Consider the following 25917-nt stretch of genomic DNA (forward strand, 5'->3'; position numbering starts at 1 on the left):
AGCATATGTTGCACTGTGTATATGTTAAGAGTTTAGCTGAGAAATAACTATCTTGTGTGGTCCTATACTTTTCTCCCTGAGCCAGTCTGGATTTTGCAGGACAAAGAACAAGGATTATGTTGTAAAGAGATGTGACACAATTTGCCTGTTCTCTTCAGTGATGCATTAAATTTTATAGTAATTTGCCAAATTTATAATCACTTTAAGTACTGAAGTAGATGAGTTATTAGCGCTTCTAAAGATATTCTAAATACTCATGAAAAATTTGTATTTCTTCGTATCAATTTCCTGAATCTCAGTTTGAAACTTGCCAAATGTACAGCAATGGTTTTGAGCATCATCTAGTTTGAGCAATGTCTAATTATACTGAGATTATTTCCTTAAAACATGCTCAGGCCTGTGAAGTCTTAATTTCATGTTCGTAGGAACATTTAATTACTTTTTTTGTGTAAAGAGACTGGGTATAAAGAAGGTCATGATCAACTGTCCCTAACCTGCTCAGTACCTTATATACACTTTCTTTTTATTCCCTTGAAAATATAGTTTATTCCAATATATTGATTTATTCCCTTGGAAATATAGTTTGTTCCAACACGTTGATCTAGCGGTTTTGGTAAAATCAATGTCTTGTTTCATAGATCTACAGACTTTGTGGCCAGGAATGATTTTATGCCAAAATCTTTATGCTTTCAAATTCCAAGTACTAGATCTCAAACTATTTTGAATGCATCAATTTTCTGGACCTCTTTTATCTCCAAACACCATTACACTTCGTTTAGACAACCTCTGAGTAAGCAAATTTATTTTTGTCCAAAATTTCATGTATGATTCAGACCTTGTTGCCCAAAGACTTTATTGCTGATGTTCTGGAGTGTGTTTTGCACCATTTCCTACTGACCTGGCTCTTCCTGCTTGGAAGAAACCAAATGAACATCTTTATGCCCATTATCAGGGAACCCTAAATTCACACTGAAAACCACTCTCGCTTAGCTGCGTATGCAGCTGAGCGTATATGAATAGGGAAAGCAACTGTCTGAATAGAAGGCTAGTGATGAAAATAAAACTTTAATCAGGGAGTATGACCGAGTCCAAGATAGTGGCTTTGGCATGCTGCTGCCCTTTCTCAGGACGTCTGTCACAGAGACAACCAGGGAAGCTGCTAGTTTAAGCTAGTTAAAGAAAGCAAAAGGGTATGCCTGGGTACCTATTTTAACATATTCTCTGGCCATCTAAACCAGACAATGGCATTACATCTTTGGAAGCATGAACATGCTCTTCTGGCATTTTCAAACTACCATAATGTCAAGCTTACATGAACTATTCCCTTTCCTAGTGTTACAAACGCAATCAGGATGTTGCAGAGGCTTTACATAATTTGCATCTGTGGTATAGCCTATACTGCGTTTAGCTTAGGATATATCATTTTGTACTGTGTATATGAAGATGGGGGAAGACATTTTGCTGCTCCTGTGATTAACACTGTCTAAAGCACATGTCCACTAGCTCTGACGCTGATCTCAATCTACATGGTATATGCCATTTACACAGAAATGAATAAAATACAAAATGGATGCCACTGGGGATTGCCCACTTGGTGATTTGAGCATATTTTAGGGGAGAAAGATCTGCTTTCGCTGGGCTTACTAATGGGAACATAGTATCCTACAATGAATGAAACACCTTGAAATGGGTTTGCTTTTCATAAGGTTTAGGTTTAACCAATCTCCTAAAGCTACCGTAAATGCGTGTGTATAACACTACAAAAGAGTATTTCTGAATGTTCGAACTTGCCCTATATACCAAAGCAGTTATGTATACCACAATGGTAACAAGAATGATGTATCATGAAGCTCTATATGGTTGCTGTGGGGATCAAAGGGCTTTGCAGGTTACTGCAAGATATGTGTTAAAATGAGCTTTTTATACAGGCCTATGTCGAAGCAGATGATTTGAGCTTTTATCATGAGTCAAAAACACATTTCAGCTGCTTTTCAACTACATTTCAAAGCTAAGGAAGAGTAAAAAGAAGTATCATATCAGTAAATTAGGTGCCTAAATTGTCTGTTGTATTACTGAAAAAACACCATGAATAATAATAAGGCGGCCAAAAGGCTGTGGAAACCTCAATAGAAAGAATGCCTTTGATGTGAAACATTTCTCTTTTTCAGCATTCAGACTTCTCCTCTCTTTCACTTCAAAAGGCTTATGATCCAAATTGAATAGCAGCATTTAATAGCCTGCATGGATACTAACCAATCTAACTTCACTTAATGGTGTTTTCAAAGCAAGCTGCAAGAAAATCCAGAACTGATTTTAAGTTCCCTGTGCGTCTCTTCTTTATAGGATGATCTAGTATAAGCTCAGACAGAACACACAAAATACAGAATACTTGATAATGCATAGAGATTAAAGTGCATTTTCAACTGGTTATTTTCCCCTTCCTTATCAGTGCTGTGTTATCTTTACACCAGCAGCCTTGAAACATCAGAAGTGGGAGCTCTACTGTCTCAGTCAATAGTTGCCATCAGCTGAAAAGTGCAAAAGCACTACAGTATGCAACTACACGGCCTTCTCTCACATCTGGGCTGGTGCTATAGACAAAAATAAAGAGGGAAATTGTGCAAGGGCTAAACCTTGATGACACAGAAGCAAGCAACCTCAGAACTCACATCTGGCTATGCTCCCCTAAGCAAAACAGTCAATAGTTATGATATACCTTAAACAGGATTCTCCCTTCCCTTTATTTTCTGTTAACTGATTTTATCCCACACTGATGTTATAGACATCATAGCTGGAGGCTACAGACATTAATGCAATAAATTTTATCTTCGTTGAGAAACACAAATCTGTATTACTCTAGTGATAAATATTTTCATTGCATGGAAGTGAAGGATTCAAAACGTGACTGTCAAGTCATCCATATTTTGCATCCTAGGTACTTTAAGGCTTACAGTATAATTAAATTGAGAATCATTTTAAGCTTCTACTCATGAAAAAGCAATCTGAAAAATTCACTGATCCACACATTAAGGATATCTTGTTTTGCACGGCAATGCAATTAAACATCTTTTATGGGCAAAACAGGAAGATCAGTGATAATTCTAAGTGCCAAATTACATTGCAGAAAGCCTGAATTTTCATTTTGGATTTTTCCCAGAAGCTTTTTCTTAAGGAAATAAATGGGAACATTTAGAAACATGCACAATAGAGAGTCTGCTTGAAATTCTGCAGGGAAATGAGAGTATGATATCCCACTAAACTGGCACTGGCTCAAATTGTGTTTCTGCAAGACTAATGAAATAAGAAATGTTGTTTCAAGCTTCATGCCACGTCAGACAATATAAAACTAAAAATGCCCTTGAGTTAATCAGAACAGTCTATTCAGCATAATTCACCCATTCCAAAAGGCTACTGAATGTGCTGGAAATAGTGGTATGCTGGTAGGCTTGCTACGGATAATATCAGAGATTTAATTGATGAATTAGTAGGTAACTATATAAAATCTCCATAACTTATGAGAAAAAAAGATGATTTAGTCAAAATCATATGCTTTTGTTATTTTTTAAAAGACAATTTATTAAATGTTTCTTCAAGGTTTAGTAGGAATTTAGATGAAGAAAGTCATTAACAATATCTTCTTGCCATACTGGAACAGAATATACAAATTTACCTGCTACATACTATAAATTAAATACACTGCAGGAGACAGATGGGAGGGGGAGATAAATCTTGCATGGAAGAATGTTGATATATTTGCTGCTTTCTGCATGCCATACCTTATACTATTGATTCTATTTCAAAACATAAATCCTATGTGAATAAAAAATTCCTTTTGTTTAACTGTAGAAGCTACCATATCTTGGTATGAGGGGATCCTTAACTTCAGCAACAGTTCAACATAAAGATCTCTTCTGTTAATCGCTGTTTTTTTTCTTCTTGAGTACTTCAGGTCTCAGAGGTCGTTAATTCAGTTGCACAGGTATATTGAATTGACATTGGCCATATCCATCAAGTTTCCTGTAGTGACACTTACCAGGCATTCTCCTGTGATATCATCACACAATTCTGCATGACCAAAGCATGTACATGGTGCACAGACTCCACCAAAAATTGTGCCATTCACACGCCTGTGTCGAGGCCAGCAAGACTGCAAGATAAATTAGATAAAAAGTTAAATTCTCACTTGAATAGGGAAAGGAATGGGATTTTTAAAATATTGTTGAATTTGATACTTGCACACACAAAAACATACTTGTCAAATTAATAAACAACACCTAGATTTCTCTACAGAGTTGTTCTTCCTGGTGCTATGGCTTTGCACTGACTTTAGCCTTATCAGCAGGTGTGAGATAGAGGAAGCCTTAACTTGATCATTCTTCTGAAATGGTAAAATAAAGCAGAGAAATGAAGAACTGAAATATGACAGCATCAAAGCAAGAGGTACAGACTGAAAAATAGCCAGAAGGCAAAATACTGAAGGAGAGAGAAGGCAGGAAGAAAACCCCAAACAACAAACACCTTTCCTGAGAAGTTCAGCTGCAAAGAGCAATTAAAATACCATTTAGTCTTTCTTGTTTGGAGTCTAACAAAAGGCTACACTTGAACTAAAGCGTAGGCTGAAAACAAAGCCATCCTTTTATTTACAAATTGTACTTCTTAAATATGAAGTATAGTCATTTCCCTTTAAGAAGGTGCTCTGATTTTTTTTTTTAATGTTAAATTCAGATCAATATTAAATGTATAGCCAGTTTTGTCTTAGGAAAGGTGACATCATACAACTGTGATTCATCAGCGAAAATTCAGCTATTACATTTCTTCATAATAAGATATCAAGCAGCAGTCTTCCTCACTATATATCTCACAAATGGCTTTATAGTTTCTGCAAACTATCTTTCCTCAGTAAGACTGCTTTTATCATCCAAGGATTTTGCATAACATAAAAAAGTGCATGACAGAGTGTTGACCTTCAAAAGCACCTGGCTAATACAAAGAGAAAGTTTTGTAATGATAGAATACTACAAGTATCATTTAATAAAGAAAATCCCTTCCCCTTCACCTATACTCTCCAAAAAGGTAACAAGATTCTCCTTTATAAAAAAAAAAGACAATGTCCCTTTCTGTCTTACTCCTGCAAAATGTGAAAGTAATTTGAAGATTAATTGAAATTATTCTTTAAAAAAAACCCTGAGACATTATCCTTATTTTTATTTCTTTTAGTTCTAACAAAACCCATATATACTAAAAATTAAAAATCAGTGTTATAAAATCTAGAAAAGAAAAACAGGTTAAAAGAAAATGCCCTATTTTTTTTTCTGTGGCATGAGATGCAACTGCCTAAGCTGCTTCTGTATAAATCTATAAATCTTTTTCCTCTTTCAGTGATTCTGAAAAGAATGATCACGTGCACAGATATCACAGAATCACAGAATCACAGAATCACAGAATGTAAGGGATTGGAAGGGACCTTGAAAGATCATCTAGTCCAATTCCCCTGCCGGAGCAGGATTGCCTAGACCATATCACACAGGAATGCGTCCAGGCGGGTTTTGAATGTCTCCAGAGAAGGAGACTCCACAACCTCTCTGGGCAGCCTGTTCCAGTGTTCGGTCACCCTCACCGTAAAGAAGTTTTTCCTCATATTTATGTGGAACCTCCTGTGTTCCAGCTTGCAGCCATTGCCCCTTGTCCTGTCAAGGGATGTCACTGAGAAGAGCCTGGCTCCATCCTCATGACACTTGCCCTTTACATATTTATAAACATGAATGAGGTCACCCCTCAGTCTCCTCTTCTCTAAGCTAAAGAGACCCAGCTCCCTCAGCCTCTCCTCCTAAGGGAGATGTTCCACTCCCTTAATCATCTTCGTGGCTCTGCGCTGGATTCTCTCTAGCAGTTCCCTGTCCTTCTTGAACTGAGGGGCCCAGAACTGGACACAATATTCCAGATGCGGCCTCACCAGGGCAGAGTAGAGGGGGAGGAGAACCTCTCTTGACCTGCTAACCACACCCCTTCTAATACACCCCAGGATGCCATTGGCCTTCTTGGCCACAAGGGCACACTGCTGGCTCATGGTCATCCTGTTGTCCACTAGGACCCCCAGGTCCCTTTCCCCTACGCTGCTCTCCAACATGTCTGTCCCCAACTTGTACTCATACATGGGGTTGTTCTTGCCCAGATGCAGGACTCTACACTTGCCCTTGTTATATTTCATTAAATTTCTCCCCGCCCAACTCTCCAGCCTGTCTAGGTCTCTCTGAATGGCTGCACAGCCTTCCGGTGTGTCAGCCACTCCTCCCAGTTTGGTGTCATCAGCGAACTTGCTGGCTTGCTGAACCACTCTCTGGCTTCTTTCCTTCAGCCACTTCACAATCCACCTCACTACCCAATCATCCAGACCACACTTCCTCAGTTTAGCTGTGAGGATGCTGTGGGAGACCGTGTCAAACGCTTTACTGAAATCGAGATAGACCACATCCACAGCTTTACCACCATCTATCCACCTGGTTACGTCCTCATAAAAGGCTATCAAGTTGGTTAAGCATGACTTCCCCTTGGTGAAGCCATGTTGACTGCCCCTAATGATCCCCCTATCCTTGATGTGCCTAGAGACAGCACCAAGGACAAGTTGTTCCATCACCTTTCCGGGGATGGAGGTGAGGCTGACCGGTCTATAGTTACCCGGGTCCTCCTTCTTGCCCTTTTTGAAGACTGGAGTGACATTCGCTTTCCTCCAGTCCTCAGGCACCTCTCCCGTTGCCCACGACTTAGCAAAGATGATGGAGAGTGGCCTAGCAATGACTTCCGCCAGCTCCCTCAGCACCCGCGGGTGCATCCCATCAGGGCCCATGGATTTATGGACGTCCAGCTTGCTTAATTGGTCCCTGACCCAGCCCTCATCTACCAAGACAGATTCCTCCTCTATCCTGACTTCTTCTGGGGCCGCAGGGGTCCGGGGCTCCTCAGGACAGCCTCCAGCAGTATAGACAGAGGCAAAGAAGGCATTCAGTAACTCCGCCTTCTTTTTATCCTCTGTCTCCAGGGCCCCCACCTCATTCACCAGTGGGCCTACATTGCCTCTAGTGTTGCTTTTACCTGCAATGTATTTGAAGAAGCCCTTTCTGTTGTCTTTGACCTCTCTTGCAAGGTTTAATTCCAAGGAGGCCTTAGCTTTCCTAGTTGCTTCCCTACATCCTCTGACAACAGACTTATATTCCTCCCAAGTGGCCAGCCCCTCCTTCCATGATCTGTACACCCTCTTCTTCCACTTGAGTTTGCCCAGCAGTTCCCTGTTTAACCATGCAGGTCTCCTGGTACCCTTCCTTGACTTCCTACCTGCTGGGATGCTCTGATCTTGAGCTCGGAAGAAGCAGTCCTTGAATGCTAACCAACTATCTTGGGCCCCCTTACCTTCTAGTACCCTGTCCCATGGGATTTCCCCTAGCAATTGCTTGAAAAGGCCAAAGTTGGCCCTCCTGAAGTCCAGGGTTGTGATTCTGCTAGCTATTCTCTTCCTGCCACATGAGATCCTGAACTCTACCATCTCATGGTCACTACAACCAAGGCTGCCCTCAACCTTCACCTCTTCAACCAGACCCTCCTTGTTAGTGAGGATAAGATCCAGCAGTGCTCCTCTCCTAGTTGGCTCATCCACCATTTGCATCAGAAAGTTATCATCAATGCACTGGAGGAACCTCCTGGACTGAGGATGGCTGGCTGAGTAGGCCTCCCAGCAAATATTAGGGTAGTTGAAATCCCCCATGACAACCAGGCCCTGTAATTGAGAGACTGCTCTCAGCTGCCTGTAGAAGGCCTCATCACCCTCCTCATCCTGATCCGGTGGCCTCAAATAGACACCCACAACAGTATCACCCCTGCCAGCCTGCCCCTTAATTCGCACCCACAAGCTCTCAACTCGCTCCTGATCCGCCCCTGGACAGAACTCAATACATTCTAGCTGCTCACTCACATAAAGAGCAACTCCACCACCTCTCCTTAGTGGCCTGTCTTTCCTGAATAGGACATAGCCATCCATGACCACATTCCAGTCATGCGAGGCATCCCACCAAGTCTCTGTAATTGCCACTAAATCATAGCCCCCCGACCTTGTGCAATATCATATACATGATATTGCACAAGGTAAAGCTCCAAAAGTCGCTAATTCTAAGGACATGGAATATTAACAGCTAGGCTTAGAACAGAACTAAAAGAAAAGATTGTAGATTGGGATCTTAAGAAAAGAAATTATGTAACATTCAAAAGTCAGGGAAGTTCTTGACCATCATAGTGATGCAAGTTAAACACAACTTCTTCCACAGTGGAAGTAAAAGAGTCTATAGAAAGGGAACAAATCTGGTGGAGAAGAGCAACTAGATGTGAAGATGTTGACAAATAAAGGCCACAAGATTCACATGAGTAGAGCAAAGTAACTATCACAAATGAGTCCAATTTTTATTTGAAATTTAAATTTGATCTGCTTTACCTATGCTCACAGAATTCTGTGTTCATTTCTCAGATATACTAGCATAAACATAACAATTTTCTTTGACTAGAATCTTGTAGAAAATTAATTCCAAATTTGTGTAACGGAACAATCACATAAGAGACAGCATATTTTAAATGGGATTGGTTGTCTTCTGAAGACTGATCGTGCCAAAACATTCACAGCAAGAAAATAAGTAAATAATGGTTGGTTTTAGTGCTGCAGCATCTATGCCAGGTACCACAACATCATTATGCAGGCAACAACACATACATTATTAAATGAAGAAGAGAAAATGAAACCGAAAACCTGCACAAAATCAATAAAAATGAAATTCTGCTAGGTTGAAACTCTAAGAAGCAAAGTGTTGGACAGGGCCAAAATTATTCAGAAGAAACAAATATACTATTCTGAAAGAATGAACATTTTGAATTTATCTTTCTGTACTTTCTCAACTGCTAGTTTGCCTGGAAATCTAAAACATCTTTTTTTTTTTTTATTTTTTTTATTTCTTGCTTGTCCTTGTTATAAAAAGCACAACCATCTACTCAGAACACTAAAATACTTCCCCATTGTTTTCTATCAAGCACAACCATTCAATGCATATCATACGTTGAACTTCTGCTACAAAAGACTCATGAAAAATGAATTCAGTGAATAAAGGCATGGAAACTAAAACTTTTACCCGTATCATTGTTATCATAAGATAGGCCAGCTTTGTCAAATGGCATTTCTGAGCTGTGTACAATGCTCTGAAATTCAGTGAGGGGACACAGGAAAAGTGTGCTCATCCAGAAGTCTATCATATCTTCTTGGCCTTCAGTCTTGGGAGGAAAACCAACATACAGGTAGGGACTACAATATGGTTTAGTTCAATAGGTCTGTGGTTAGCACTCAGCCAGGGCAGGAATCAAAGAGTGTCCATGCCTGCCAGTGTGCATAGAGACTTTACATTTGCAGCTATCTATATATGTAGTTTCTATTGAGGAATATGATCTCATGTATACATGAAATTTCAGGGACTGTTTTGAACTGGAGAGAAGGTTTAGCATTGAAGGACACAACACTGGGCAGAGAATTTCATCAACGCCAAGGGCAGGAATTCTACCCATGTCCTTCAGTTCTACAACAAAAGCAGATATTGAATCATCTGCAATCACAGCCTTTCCAACTGCTTTCTGGGAAACTACACCTAAATCTGAATTGAGAGGAGAAACTGAGAAGTAAAAAAAAAAAGCGTGAAGCACAATGACAATTCATCCAGCTTTTTTCTTCAAATAATTGGACAGACAATGGTCATACTTAAAAATTATTTCTCAGCCAAGGTAGGCAATATTCTTCTCCATTTTTTTTTTCTGTCTATACCATTTTGGAATAGGAATATCCATTAATTCCTTCAGGCTTTCTTTCTACAATAGTTTATTTAGCCCCAGCAACAAGCAACCACATTTGGCATGAAACTAGACTTTAAGCCCTAAATATCACATATAAGCATGGAAGATTTTAAAGAAAAAGAGAGCTGACAAGCAAATGCCTAGAGTGCCTGTGTAAATGGCATACTGTTTGTAGTTTTGTGAAGCAGAGCATCTTGGTGTTTGAAACTATTTCCTTAAAGGCAAAGCTTTTGAAGAATTTTTTTTGGCTTCTATTTACCGCAAGCTATGCCCACATGAGCTAGTTAATCATCCATATACTTGTATGAACACATTCTCTGTGAACTAATGAATTTGTTAGGAAAGTGGGTATTTTCTGAGCATGTGTGTATGTTATTATCTGTAACAGGACCAAACTAAAGTGAAACAATCCTCACAAGAACACACACACAATCCTCAAAGACTCAAAGGCAAATGGCAGAGCCCTGGGAAAACATAAGAGGGAACTCAGCCACATTAACTCAGATAATTTGATCTGGCTTTGTTGTGCACAGGTCATTTTCCTTCTAATTGTGATAGTTTCATGCATTTGTAATATCAATTGGCTGAAGAGTACAAATACTGCTTTCATTTTCTTTTTAAGAGAAATGTCTTTTCTTAACTTAGAGGTGTAAAACTTCAGATTTCAAATATTATCAAATATAATGAACCACCACCTAGAAATAAAGGTAACTAGACAAGCTATACCAAATTCCTAACAGGAATGGACAGCTCTCTTACTATTTTCTACCAACACAGGGCCACTGGTTGCTTACAACTATCACAGTGTTAGCACAATTGATCTAGACTGTATCGTGATACTCACCTCACACGAGGTACCGTCATACCCCGGGGGACAGTCACATAACTCCACTGCAGACGCCACCTTTCTCCCAGTTGAAGTGTGATCAGCAGCTTCAATGCTAACGCTTCTTAGTCTGAATGTAACAGAAATGAAACAGTTAACGTAGCAAATTACATGGAAACATATGTGCAGCTGGATGCCACAAACAGTATATAGTGACATTCAGTGGCTTGTTCATGTTTTCCTGTTTAAAAATAAGGAGTTTTTCAGATTAATCTATTTTTTCCTAAACTACATGTCTGTAGGCTTGTTACTACTTTTGTCCCTCATGCAAGGGAGACTATAGTCAGACACACATTGATAAAAATAGTTTTTAAAAGTCTCGCAGCACTGTATCAGTAGATGGAAGGCTATTCCTGGCCTGCAAGCCACTTGCATTGCAGCTGTATATATAGAAAATTTGACACTAAGCAGTGTCTTCAAAACTCCAGCTTTCTACAGCATTACATTACTAAGTTTTGGTTATAGGGTATTTTTACTCTGGAGATTTGACCTCTGAAAAAGATTTCAGCTCTGTCCAGGAGGATCTAAGTATCATGTACATGAAAGAAAAAGGAAATCTTCTACCATGTACCTTAGTTTCCCCAATGACAGAGAAGACAGCGTTGGAGAATTTTCTGTTCCATGCACAATTACCCTTAAAAAATAAATGCTAGACATTGGCTAAACATCCATTGTTTAGCCAAACACTGAACATGATTTTTATTAAAAAAAATACATAAGTATGACGAGAGAGACAGCAAAAGTCTTTTGATAGTCTTACAGGTAATATACGAAACAGATTTAGTTTACCTCAGCAGTATCTATTTGGGAAAAGAAATTGGGATTTGGGGATTTAATTCTTATGAGAATTTAGAAAGAACATTAAGGCATTATAGAGGCTCAATGACTTCTGTTTTCACCCAGCAATCTTAACAGAGTGTTTGATTACTAGAGCTACCTGAAAAGCTTCTTCTGAAGTCCTTTTAAGCAGAAAACACCTTTCCATCATGACATTCATTTTGTTAAAAAATAATCAATTTCCTTTGGAAAATGTAAACTTAACTTTTTTTTTCCTCCATGCTGAAGCATTTATCTTTTGGCTGCCAAAAAATCCTGAAAATTATTTGGATGACTTTGGATAAGAAAACATCCAAGAAAAATATTTTGTTGTTACTGCAGCAGCTGGAGGAAAGGTTAAGAAGATATTTTCCCACTCAATTTTACGGCTACTCTCAATAAGACAGACATGAAAGATAAGGGGAAAAAAGGAAGATTTCCAAAATTAGGATGGGAGCTTCAAAAAAACAGAAATTATACCATCACTGGGGATATGACTGGACTTTGGAGAGACTACCATTGCAGATTATGCAGTCAGAAACTTGAATATAATTTGGTGATACTAGAACCTCTGTAAAAGGTTCTTGAAATTGCTTTAAGAGAAGGATGCATGTTCCTATCAAGATCTCAATCACTTTTCATTATTTCCCCTTCACTCCATTGCTGCATGCTTATTTTGCAATCATCCTTTTGAGTTTTCCTTACAATAAGATAACCAGTCTCTAGGACATTAGATATCAATTGGTGATGACTTTAACAGTAAAAAATCTAACAATTTCTGGAGAAAAATCTGTAAATGAAGAAAGAAATTGCTAGTAGAAGACCAAGTTGTATTTATCCTTTGAACTACAGCTAGTTCCCTCTCAGCACAGATCTTGGAACAAAGAGAAGCACTTATACATAGAAACAGCACCCAGTATTATCCCACATTTGTATTCACTGAAATGTTCCAATTTTCATTACATTCTGCTATTTGCTAAATGGGATTCTAATGTGTTTAACAGTTTTTAGCATTAACAGTTACTCAGTGAAGAAAGCTGCACTGATTTTTTTTTTCTCCCATTTTGATGCTGCGATTTTGATTCCTCGATGCCATTCTGCATTCATTAAAATACATAATGCTGGCAGTAATGGGGCACTGGATCCTGGAGGTGCATGAACAATTTGAGATTCAACATCGAGACCAAATATTTAAGCTGACTATTGCTGTCAGCAGGCAACTGTTGACTTCTAAAAACAAACAAGATTAAAAGGGAAGGGGACGTTTCAGGCAGTATCAGCATAGTTTACTATCTGCTATGCCAGGCATCTGAATCACATCAGCTACATAAGGCACACGAAGTACTGACCCAATCATTGCTCATTTGTCTTGAAGCCAATTCTGCATATGGAAAAAAACCCTCAGCCTTTTCTTCCCTCATTCTCCTTGCATCTAGCACTGATCCTATATGTGGTTGCAAGCAATCCATTATCTTTAGCATCACAACTTCCAATGCCCATCTGAGTGTCTACAACATTTACCATCAGTGGCCACTCTGAATATTAAAACTGAAGAAACAGTGCTACTAAACTTTCTTTGAAGCACAAGCTAGCAACATTAGATTAAACAAAATGATAAGAGAGAGCTGTCTGTTCCTGGCCTGTTGATTCTACCACAGATGAACTTAACTGCAATAGTTTGGAAGATCTGTTGAGTTAGAGCAGGATCTTGATTTAAACCCAGAAGCTGTAATCACTTTCAAATTGATTGCTGCATTTCTGTTCTCATTTTTTAATCCTACTTGATCATCTAAATGTAAGCCCACTCATTTGAGGAAGCTTACTAATTATGCCATAGAGCAATAACAACATTTTAAGCTTAAAATGACCCAAAATATGTTCTCAAAAACATGCTTAAGTCAGTAACTTGATGAACTAATGTTTCTAGTAGGTTAAACTAAACAAGGGTGAAAAATATAATCTTTAAGTTAAAGCTCTTGCTAACTGGAGACAACTCCATTGAATTTTTAAGTCTCTTTCTACATGACTGCAAGAAAGTTGCTTAATCTTAGGATGCTTCCATTCTGGCCTCTTCTCAAGAACAGATTATAATAGCACCCTTGGAGATCCTTACACATGTGGTGTCATTATCCATTTTCAAAACTTACAGTATTTAAATGAACAGGTTGCTTAATACAGCAATCTCTAATTAGTATGTTGCATAATTCTGCTGATGCTTTGAGGCAGAAATTGTCATTCATGAAGGATCTAATAACCCTGTAATATTTCTGTCTCTCTGCCAGACCCTCTTTACTCTTTCAGAGGAATATCCATCTGTCCACCACACATACCTGTTTAAAAGACAATAAAAAACTCTTAGTTCATAACTGCTTATCTACTAAGCCTTAGCTCTACACTATTTCTTTGGCAAAAATGTATTCCTTTGGAGCCCATCAACAGTAGTCCCTTATCAGCCCAAGATACCACAAAGAATATCCTCTTCATTGGGTCTGGACATTTTCCCTGCAGTACTAAAGGGGCAGAAAAGAGTTGTTTTGCATGATCTTAGACTTAGGAGCACAGCTTTGCATCTAGTATGTTTTAGCATGAGTGAATGTCAAAGAGAAGTCAGAACTCAGGCATACCCTAAACATCAGCAATATGCCTACAATGACAGATTATAAGATGGGCTGGATGACAGTAGATGCTATTGCTGCTACATCATGTGAGCGGGAGCATGCACTGTTCTGAGAACATTTAACTCCACCCAGTAAATCCCACCCTGATGGGTGAAACTACGATTCCTTCAGTTAAATCAAAGATGAAAAATCAAATTCATTTAATTGTGATTCGAATGTCACACCCTCTCTTCTGTCATACAAAACTAAAATGACCACCCCAACAGCACTCAGTAAAATGCGTTTCCTTTAGAGCAAACTATTTTGCTCTGGACATGGCAGAGCAAACTGCCATGTGCCATGGTCTAGTTGATAGGGTGGTGTCAGGGTCTAGTTGATAGGGTGGTGTCAGGGCAACGGTTGGACTCGATGATCCCTGAGGTCTCTTCCAACCTGGTTGATTCTGTGATTCTGTGATTCTGTGATTTTCGGAGACTTCTGGATATTCTGATGGTAATCACAGTAACACAGTAACCATTGCATTCTTCTCTGGTAAGAGACATCATAGGGACAGCTAGAGATGTGCCAGTAATACAAACCCATTTCTAGCAAAAAAAGGTACTCTCTGAAATTACTTCAGTCCCTTCCCCTAACCCCCTTTTAAATCATTGTTTTTAAGGGACCAACCTTCCTAACTGTAATGTACTACATCTAGAAGATGGTGGCTACTAAGCTGCGAAGCATAAATTATACGTTTGTCCTGGAGCTATTCTTGAAGAATATTTCCAAGACATGTTTTCGGCAAGTTATCTATAACGCACGACTAAAATGTTCCAAAGGCTAAATATGAACCAGACTACAAACCAGTGAGGCACCACATGCAGCCAAATGGCTAAAGCAGCAATGTGAGATGTAGGTGGCGATACGTAGTCTTCCAAACATGACACTGGCGGATCTGCCACTTCTTGCCTAGAAGGCACAAACTATAGACAGTGCCAGTTCTATATGCGTGTGCTGACCTGAGCTCTATGTTGTTGCCCAGAGGGGATCTGATCCGTTCCACCCTCACGAGGCAAGATGGAGCCAGTACATGTCCAGCAATGGACTTTCTTCACAGATTTCAACTGCCTAGCCAAAGTGCTTTTGTAGGAAAGCTCTTCTCATTCTAGTGCAAATGTCAGTACACAAATGTATGTAAACCACTGACAGCTAAAGTCTGCATTTCCAATAATACTTAGTAAGACCTTTGGTCCAAAGAAAGTCAATCCTACATAGGTCCTTTAAAACAGCACAGCATAAAAGCCCCTGTTGTTCACCCCAACATTGCTCCGCACTCCTTTAGTTTGGAAAATTCTGACTAACGGGGGTTTTTTTTATTTTATTTGAATAAGAACAGAGTGGAGGAACAGCATTCACTGAGCTCCCACTAGTCTCAGCTGTAAGGTATGGATTAGCAGCTTCTCATGATCTGCTCATAGTGCATAAGAGATAAGCTCTGGCCTGGTGGTTTGACCCTCCTCTAACACCACAGTGGGAAGGTGACAGGCCATGAAAGGTTTTCAAACTGGATGCAAGGAGATGCAAGACTGATGATCAAATGAACAAATTAGAAAATAGTTTGGCTGAAACTCAAGCTAGTTATGATTCACGAAGTTATTTACAGAGACACAATACATACTAATTAACCACAGAAAGAGAAAGAGATTGAAGAAACACAAATTCCTTTTTGCAGGGAAAAAATGTACACTGGCAAAGCTCAAATCAGAAAACCGCATGCTATTGACACAACCTGCCTTTCAATTTAGGATATATTTTAATTACCTAAGTATTCAAATAATGGTTGGATTGCTTAAGAAATGTCACAGTAACAAAAACTGTATCTATGCTCTCAGCAAATAATCACTAATGTGCTATCAGCTTCCTCCATTCCAAATTGGCCTATGCTGCTGAATCAAGTGATGTGTAGGTTAGAGAACATTTCAGGTTTCATGCCTTGTGAGTAGAAAACTACTATGCAATCAATTCCATTGCACATTTAAAAAACATTATTTATGCCACCTAACTATTAATGTATAGACAGAGTGCAATCATACAGTACCAGGAGAGAGGCTGTCTTCTAGCCCACCTGGAGTATTTGCTCATGCACTTATGAAAATTTAAACGCAAGATGAGCTTTACAGGTTCAACCACACTGCAGCCACTGAGATAGAACAACTGTGTCATCTCATATAACATGTCTTTCATTTTATCAGACTCCTCGTCTGAGTTCACATGAAATCAGTGGTTTTAAGCAGTCCAGGAAGCAACCTGACATAAATCAAGGGAAAGGCTTTGGGATTAGCCAGTTCTGTGCGTGGTACTGATTAAAAACATAGAAAACTCCCCTCAAGCCACTTTTCCAGCTTACAGACTTAGGATATTATTCTTTAGTCCACTGTTAATGTGGCCCTGTATGCTCATTAAATGTGGAAAACAATATATAAGCAATATATGATCTCTTACTTCACCATGTCATTACTGCACTCTATGATTCACCATATACATGGGAATTACAGTGTTCACAAAATAGACATATTTATAGAACTGTCATTCATGCCTTAATAGTCCATATGATTTAATTTTCTTACAAGGCTGCTTCTTTCTCTTGCCTCTCCTCCTCCTGCCTACCCAAAACGAAAAAAAAAACCTAACAACTCTTTGAAAGTGTAAATGAATGATATGGATTTCATGATAATAAATTAGCGTGCTTTAAATTACACCAGCTTAGTTCTCTGAAGAGAGAAAACAAGTATTTTGAGAAGCTGCCTGTAGCAGACAAACAGGTTTCCCACATTCACCTGTAGATGGCATTCATCCCATAGCTGTATGTGGCTCTTATGAGGATCCTCTTTACATTTGCAAGGATAGTCATGAACTCCCTCCTGCTGACTGGAACATCAGTGCCATGCACAAAGAAAGATTCTGGTTTCAGCACAATTTCTTCAGTGTGCTCTTCAGAAGGCTGTAGGTGGATCCCTGCTTTTGGAGTGCTGATTCTCAAGTCACCTCCCTAGATAGAGCCATGAGAGAGAGAAATGTAAATATGAAAAAAGTCAGGAGAAAAGCTCTATCTGTAGCCAGTTGGGGGAACTGGATTTATTGAATAATATGTTTTACAAGAATAATAAATATGAGGAATAACATTCACCTCTCATAGCCCTGAAATAGGCTTGCCTGATAAAGTTGAAAGTCAGTGCAAGAGAAAGTTTAGGTTATTCAGCTAAAACCTAGTGTCATGCTTTGCATGGGCAAAAGCAAATTCATACAATGCCGAGCTGCACAAGAAGAGGTCTGCTGAAAGAATGTGAAAGTGTTACCTCAAACAACCAATTATTTTATTTCTTCATCCTTCCTGATGAACAGGAAGAATACGGTTTTGTAAGCTACTGCGATATTGCCAGAGGCTCCTCTGATACTATAGTATCCTCTGATACTATAAATTAGCTGAAAGCACGTGTACCCTGCTGTTTTGTGTCCTCAACCGCCAAGCTTCGCACTGAACATCTGAAGAAGTAGGCAATTCTTTTTTTTTTGGTGGCTGAAAAGATGATCACGTTACCTCTATGATGACATCGGACTGAACCATCAATTGACCTGTCTCTTCTTCCTCTGTGAAGTCATAGGAGACTGTAAATTTCAGATGTCCTCCAGCAGCTGCTACCTGGGAAGAAAAAAGAGAAAAAAAATGCAATTAAGTGAAAGAAAACAGGCCTTAACCATTTGGGGGCAGTTTTCTCCAGCATCAGTATTTCCCGGAAACAGACTTCTATTGTTGCAAAACCATATGCAGATGCCTGGGGACTACAGCTCTATGGACCATTCCCTTCTTGGTCAACCATTTAGAAATCATGCTTAGTCATTTTTCTTCTATGCCTGTCGAAGGCTGCAAATTCCTTAAACACATGGACTAACAAAGTAATCAGAAACAATCTGAAATCTATACAAATTTCCACTTGATACTGACATTAGGTTTTCAGTGTATCTGAGTTATATGGTCCTCATTTAGGCTGGGCCGCTACATCAGCAGCTTTAGTGACCTTTAGAAGATTCAATAACTTCAGTTTTGTTGATGGGACAAACTACTAAAACGGAAAAAAAGGCCAGTGATATTTTTCTTAGAATAAACTGTAACCTAAAATAAAGTAAGAATTTTCCCTCATGGAGTCAAATAAATTTAATTAAAAGAATGCTCCAGCCCTTTCTCTCAGTTTGACTCAGCCTTCAATGTGAGAAGTCAATAACCAGGCTCTTGTGTCACGCAAATATATTTTTTCTATGCTCTTTTAGCCCCCAAAACCATGTCACTGACCCTAGCTTATTCATGAAAAAATGGAAAAAGTAGATCAGTTCTAGGATGAAAATCAAAAGCTGCAGACTTGAATGACAGAGTTCAGTACAAAACCAGTGCTTTTTGTTAATTGTTTGGAAGCAGCATAAGTAAATCAGAGGTTGCAAGAGCTACATTTTGTTTTTTAAATGCATCTGCCGCATACTTCAGTGCAATGTGAGCCTCCTCTCAGAGACTATTAAAATCATAAGGATCCTTCTGCCCTTCCAGTGCATACTGCTGACCACAGAGTGTACTCATGAGTCTTCTAAAAAGAGAATAATCTGATTATTCTCAAGGACACAATGTGCTCTCTCTTGTCCATTATAGTAGATGGTTTTGCACAGAGTAACACAAAACAGTGAAAGTCATCAACTTCATTATTTTATGATGCAACTAATATAAGGGGAGAAAAAAAGTCCTAGTATTTAAGGCATGGAAATAAACTGATTTTGAATTATCCACAAAGGTATAAAAATCCATAAACTGCATCTGAGGCTGTACAGCTAATTGCTAGATTAAAGCCAGAGAATTCACGCCAATTTGTAACCCAAAGCTTGGATCATAGAATCATAGGATCATATAATATCTCAAGTTGAAAGGGACCCATAAGGATCATCGAGTTCAACTCCCTGCTCCTTCCAGGACTACCTAAAACTAAACCATATAACTAAGAGCATTGTCCAGATGCTTCGTGAACTCTGACAGGCTTGGTGCCGTGACCGCTTCCCTGGAAGCCTGTTTCAGTGGCTGACCACCCTCTCAGTGAAGAACCTTTTCCTAATGTCTGATCTGAACTTCCCATGATGCAGCTTCATTCCATTTCCTCATGTCCTATCGCTGGTCACCAGAGAGAGGAGATGAGCACCTCTCCCTTCACTGCCCACCTTGAGGAAGTTGTAGACTGCGATAAGGTCACCCCTCTGCCTTCTCTTCTCCAAGCTGAACAAAACTAGTGACCTCATCTGCTCCTCCTAAGTCTTGCCCTCAAGACCTTTCACTATCTTGGTCACCCTCCTCTGGACACACTCTGATAGTCTGATGTCCTTCTTATATTGAGGCACACAAAACTCCACACAGTACTTGAGCTGGGGCCGCACCAGTGCAGTGTAGGGTGGGACAATCACCTCCCTCGACTGGCTAGCTATGCTGTGTTTGATGCACCCCAGAACATGGTTAGCCCTTTTGGCTGACAGGGCACACTGTTGACTCATATTCAACTTGCCATCAACCCAAACCCTCAGATGTCTTTCTGCAGGGCTGCTCTCCAGCACCTTGTCCCCCAGTTTGTATGTATAAGCAGGATTACCCCGTCCCAGATGCAGAATCCAGCACTTGCTCTTGTTAAATTCCATAGAGTTGGTGGTTGCCCAGCTCTCTGGTCTATCCAGATCTCTCTGTAAGGCCTCTCTATCCTCAAGGGAGTCCACAGCTCCTCCTAGTTTAGTATCATCGGCAAACATTTGCATTGGATGTTTATATACATAGTATCCAAACCTGTTAGGACCAATGCAACTACATTCAGCCTTGACCGTAACAACACAAAAAGACTTTTTTTCCTTAGACACACTTTTTACAGCATTTTTGTTTTGCCTGTGGTCAAGGCTAAACACTGGTTTATAACTGTAAGAAGAATGTAGAAAATCTAGGTATCTGAAATGCTGCAAGAAGTACCCAGAATTGCTTTCAGCTTTAGACCAACATTTAAAAAGAGTAACTTTTGCAGAATTTTATAATTTCTGTTTCCAGTTCAGACTAACTACAAGGATTCAAGAAAGTGAAAATAATGGGAAAACAAAGATTGTGTGGTGTTAGGTAACCTACAAAAAATACATACCAACACAGGTTTTACTTTTTCCCAAATGCAAAACCTTTACCTTAATAAATGAAAATCCAACAGAGGGAATTGATAGGTCATACAGAAAAAAAAAAAATTAAAGGAAAGGTTCTGATTTAAAATCAATGCAGAGAGAAAAGCAGTTAACAATGAAAACTTTGACCAAAAATCTCTTAGAGAAGAGTAGACAAACAGATAATAGTTTAGAGAAAGCATCCAGAATGGATTAGGGACTTCTAAAATGCAACCAACAGGAAACACTAGAGGAAACGTGTGGGTTTGGCTAGTCCAGAAAAGAGAATGCTAAGAGAGAATAGGAAAATAGTTTACCAAAACATAAAAGACTGAAAAAATGAAATTGCCATTTTTATTTTCCTGTGGTAACCACAGGGAAGTAATGAAGAAGATTCCGCTTGAGTATACAGAAAGCTTTCTGACTGTAAGGATGATCAAAACAGTATCAAGCTACTTGAAAATGCCATTGAATTCCTTCATTAAATGTTTAACAGCAGGTCAAACATGTCAGAGATACTCTGGGTATGATGTCTAAGAGTTGGAATATGACTAAGAAGTCTCCTAAGGCCTCTGCTAGCCACAGCAGTCTGAGTTTCACGGCTGCAAATGGCAAGATTTGCACATCACAAACAGGATCGCACATTGAAGTCAAGGTCCCAAAATGGCACTTATCGGAGAGAGTAGTTGGTAGTTCAGAATATAAATTTAACTTGTGTGCTGTATGATACCAATGTAGATTAGAAAAAAAACAAACTTACTTAAACCAGAAAGTACTACTTCCTTCTGCCATTTTTTATAAAGGTAATTTCCTTCCTCTGTATATTTAAACTACAATTTCACTCACAGGCAAAAGAATTCAGAGGTCAATCCATGTGCTACATGAACAATTATGTCTCATCTAGTGCAAAAAAATACTTTTCACTGAATTTTGAATACAAGGCGATACAGAAGTTGGGCACCTGTGAGATCCCTTCATTTTAACATTATCTGTATCACCCGAAGAGTTAGAGTTCTGCCTCAAGGATTGTCATCCGAGGCCATAACACCAAAGCGAACACAGCATAAAAGTTTGTCTTGCTGGTGACAAAGGCATATATTGCGGAGACAAGAAGAGCTGACTAAAAACATCAAGGAAGTTCCACAGACTTTCCTTTATCTCTCCCACCTGGTTTTAGATTAATACATCAAATATTTCTTCCCAGCTCAGGAGGCAGAATCTACGAGTTCAACAAAAGTCACAGACTCCCCAAGAAGTACAGGTGTAGGAGAAAGAAATCCCAGCTGTCTTAATTCTAATGCACCAAGTTTCTGGCAGATAGTTAATTTTTTTGGTTGTTTACAGTTAACTGTACTTCTGCTATTATGTTACATATTCTTAAAGGATATAACCAGAAAGCAGACAAGACTGGTTATGACATCCTGACAGGTTGCATTCTACGTCAGTCAAAACCCTCTGAATTAGGAGAGACGGCTCCTTTCCTGTGAACAAATGGCCATGCTCAACAGGGAGAAAGCTGGAGGGTAGGAAGAAGCACTGAGTACTACTTTGTGTAAAGCATGCTTTTATGTTATGCCTGTCACACTAAAATCACTTTTAGGTCAAGACAAGTGATAGTAAACCACAAATATTTACAGCTTTGACAACAAACAGCATTGCTGCAAATATTTGCAAAGCCATAGATGAGGAAAGCTTGCATCTCTTTATATGGAAATCAAATTCTAGAAGTCCTTCTCTTCCTCCACTTAGTCTGCTGCCAATGCTTTTCTGAGGCAAGCTGTCAGGATCTCTCCTACTAATGTCATTGGAGAGTACCTCTTTCTTATATAGCTTTCATAACCCATCTTATTCTTGAATCATTTGGTGATTCACACTTTCCCTCTCCAATGCCTCTTGTAACTCCGCCTGTAAAGTTCTAGCACTTACTCCACTATACTAGAGGCTGCCTCGTTTCTTCTGAACAACATCTATCAAGTGTAACTTCAGAAGATCAGGAGCTACCTCCACTAAACAGGGTGCTGTTTACAATCCCTTATCTCATTAAGCAGTAAAATGCTCTTCTGTCAGCTAGAAAGAGAGTCAGTTTGTGATTAAAGCACCTAAATATAGTTGCCGGTTTGTGAATTAGATGACCGTGACAGATGGAATATACTGGAGCATCTGATATGGCACTATGTGGCTACATGCAGACAACTAAAAGAAGTCCTTTGTATAGTCAATGGAATGTAGAAAGTGTCTGGTCTATGGTTTCCCCACCAATGGATCACTTCACTTTGTATTTATATTTTAAAAATAACTTAGAAGACAAAATACATTTCACAAATGAGTAATGTATTACACAGTAAGTGTATTATTGAAATAAAACACATGCACCTTGCTCGTATGTTTAGTAGTAAAATCTATATCAGAATGGATTTATCTCAGAGAGGCTTTGATCTCAGGCCTAATCCAAGAGAACGTGACACCTTCAAAAGCAAAAATATATTACTGCATTAAACTAGATTTAGACCAATACTCATACAACATCGGACTTTAGAAATGAGTGGAATAAAAGGCATCAACAAATATCAAGAAGTTGGACAAACTTTTCCCTCTTCACTGTTAGTGGTTCTAGCAGAAATATAGTCACTGACATGTTGTATTATAGATATAAGGGTTACAGAGAGAGTTAATATTTTTATTAGACCAATATAGTTGCAATACAACTACAGAAAGGTTACATGCTTTTGGAAGCATGAACCCTGCTTGCTATTACATTATTGTATACAGAGACATACAATTAGAACTACATCAAGTGAACAAATGCTACCAGAAAAAGAAAAAAAAATAAAAATAAAAAGCTTACAAACATGAATGGGCAGAACATTCCAGTGGAGAAAGCTAATACACATACCGCTGAATACAAGACTAAGGAGCAGTCTCACAGCAAGGTGCTGATAGTAACTCAAGGTTCTAAAAGATAATAAATGTTCTCCTATTCCAGAAGACATCCCGAAAACAAACGGAAAAACCCATTTGTTTCCTGATATGCCTGTGACCATTCTTTTGTTTGCTGCCATGATTATGAGAAATGACACAGATGCTCACTCCGTTTTCCAGTGGCTCTGTCATATTCCTGGTGGCAATATCTACTACAAGACACAGTGCTTGAAGGTAATGAAATCATATTACATACAGCTTAACATTCCCTGCTAGCCTTCTTGAATTTCCATGAAATAGAGCTGCAATAATATGTTGAAGTTTATTTGGACTCTTTCACCTTCACAAACTCTCTAGGCACACGTTTATTTCATGACACAGATTTCAGCAAATATAGAGATATCTGCCACCAGAACATCAGCACTAACTATGCGAAGGAAATACTTTAAAAAAAAATAAGAGTGCTTCCAGTTTATTAGTGGTGACCAACTTAGTCCCTAATTTATTTATGTCTATGCAGTTGTGACATTTGACAAGGCACTGAACAATGTACCACCTTAACCGATGGCTAAGTGTATATACGTTCTTCCAGCCAGCCCACTCAATGCAGAAGGGAATGGACAAAGGGCTGCTTCGCCTAACTTAATTTACTTATGTTTAAGGAAATACTCCATTGTTAATCCAGCTCTCATCTAGATTATTATCTTCTTTACAAAAAAGTACCAGCTGTAAATTTATGATATTTAATTGGGTCTTTCTGATCCAGTCTTCATTCTGGTCGTAGAGTGAGGGAGGGCAGGGAATTCCAATAGAACCATCACCAAGAAAACATCAAACTTTTATTCATTTAGTAATAGCTCTCAGTAAAGATTGCATGTTTTAGTTCTACTCAAGATCCAATTAGAGATTAAATAGGCTCTCCTCTCTTAGATAGACTTGAATTTAGATAGGATATAAAAGCTCTCATGAGGCATCATAGTAATATCTCAGATAAAGCAGGGAGCAGAATAATCATGTTCCATTTAAATGACAGTATAGTTCTGGCTAGCTTTAAAAAAATGCCAGAATTTTCGTCATATGAAGTTAAATTTTTCCCCTGAAAGAATGGGCTCTTTCCCCCAACTCTCTACTACCTAGAGTTCCCCTAACTCTATCCCAGCTAGTTCAGAATCTTACAGTTTCCCTGCTTAAGTACATTCAAAATTCTTCTATATAAATTGTATAAATTGATGCTACATTCTACTTAAATTCACTTAGTCAGAATACTACTCTAGAGAAGTTAATGGAACAAGGATGGAATAAGCTTATATAAAGTAGCCTGACTACTATATTGCTTAGTTCAGTTGCTTTCCGTGTTTTTCTACAACACTGAACCACTCAAAGGGGAAACTGAGCATTTCAAACCATTCACTGTCACCTTCAGCTTCTTGATACAGACCACTCCAATAAACAAGTCATAGAATCATAGAATCATAGAATGGTTTGGGTTGGAAGGGACCTTAAAGATCATCTAGTTCCAACCTCCCTGCCACAGGCAGTGACACCTTTCCACTAGACCAAGTTGCTCAAAGCCTCATCCAGTCTGGCCTTAAAGTCACACTATAAGAAGATTTCCAAGTCATTATTTTCTGGAATCTTATCAAGAATGTTATGATACAGCCTCTTTAATTTTTAGTATTTCCTCTGCTGATCCTATGTAAAGAGTTGAGTCAAAGATAAAGGAGTTTTATTCAAGGTAGGCACTCATTTGATCACAAAATGTTCTCCAATGTCTAAGCTATATGCTTATGATAAGAAATCAAAGTGCAAGATATAAAGCATACCAGTAAGAAAACATTTATTTGCTCTACCTCGAATGACCTTTATGGAAAACTCAAAAAAACCCCTTACAAACTCACTGCGTAAGACCTTATTCCTTCATACATGGAATAATGGAACAGCACATTCACAATAAATCTGAATATTTTAAAGTTTCTCAGCAATGAAAAGAACCGCCAAATCTATGGCTTTATTTTTTTCCCCATAAGTGAAAGTTTTCTGATTCAGAGACAAATAACACTTGTCCACAGAGCAAGAACAACTGATAAGGAGTGACCAAAACACTGCCAAATTGTACTTCATAGGTACCTCGACCATGTCTCTCTCATATATTTTCTATCAATAGTTGAGCAACTGGAATCCCTTTCAGAACACATATTAGTCTCAGTTACAGCAAAGTCTCTCTGTACACTGCATCTGATCACTAGGCATTAGAAAGACTACCCTGGCACCTACCAGAGAAATATCATGCACTTAGATTCAAACGCAATAGGAACTTGAGTGAAGGAAGAATATCAAAAAGCGGGAAGGCATTATATTCTAGTAAGTTATCTCCTTAATCATCCCTTGCAAGTATCCCTTGCTTTTTGCTAGAATACCAGTAAATCAAGTGTAATCAGACAATCTAAAGCTTTTTGATTTTTGGTCCTTCTGCCTTTTCCTTCCTGCTCCAGAAGAACCAAGGCATAATTTTTGTAAAGTGGTTGATAACTCTTGCCATCCTGAGCATGACAATCTGATGCTTATTTCCAGGCCCTTCATATTTAAAATGGTTTATCACACACAATGTAGACC

The 25917-nt window shown here is 38.8% G+C and overlaps 1 protein-coding gene across 1 annotated transcript in view; it reads right to left on the reverse strand.

Annotated features, from left to right (window-relative positions):
* Positions 1 to 25917, reverse strand: part of LAMA2 (laminin subunit alpha 2) — a 400132-nt gene that overhangs the window by 157347 nt on the left and 216868 nt on the right. The window contains 4 exon segments of the mRNA XM_068416012.1: positions 4034 to 4147; positions 10715 to 10826; positions 17007 to 17218; positions 17768 to 17869. Coding sequence (XP_068272113.1) covers positions 4034 to 4147; positions 10715 to 10826; positions 17007 to 17218; positions 17768 to 17869 — 540 coding nt within the window.

The sequence above is a fragment of the Nyctibius grandis genome, chromosome 1 (assembly GCF_013368605.1).
Source record: "Nyctibius grandis isolate bNycGra1 chromosome 1, bNycGra1.pri, whole genome shotgun sequence".
NCBI classification, from domain to species: domain Eukaryota; kingdom Metazoa; phylum Chordata; class Aves; order Nyctibiiformes; family Nyctibiidae; genus Nyctibius; species Nyctibius grandis.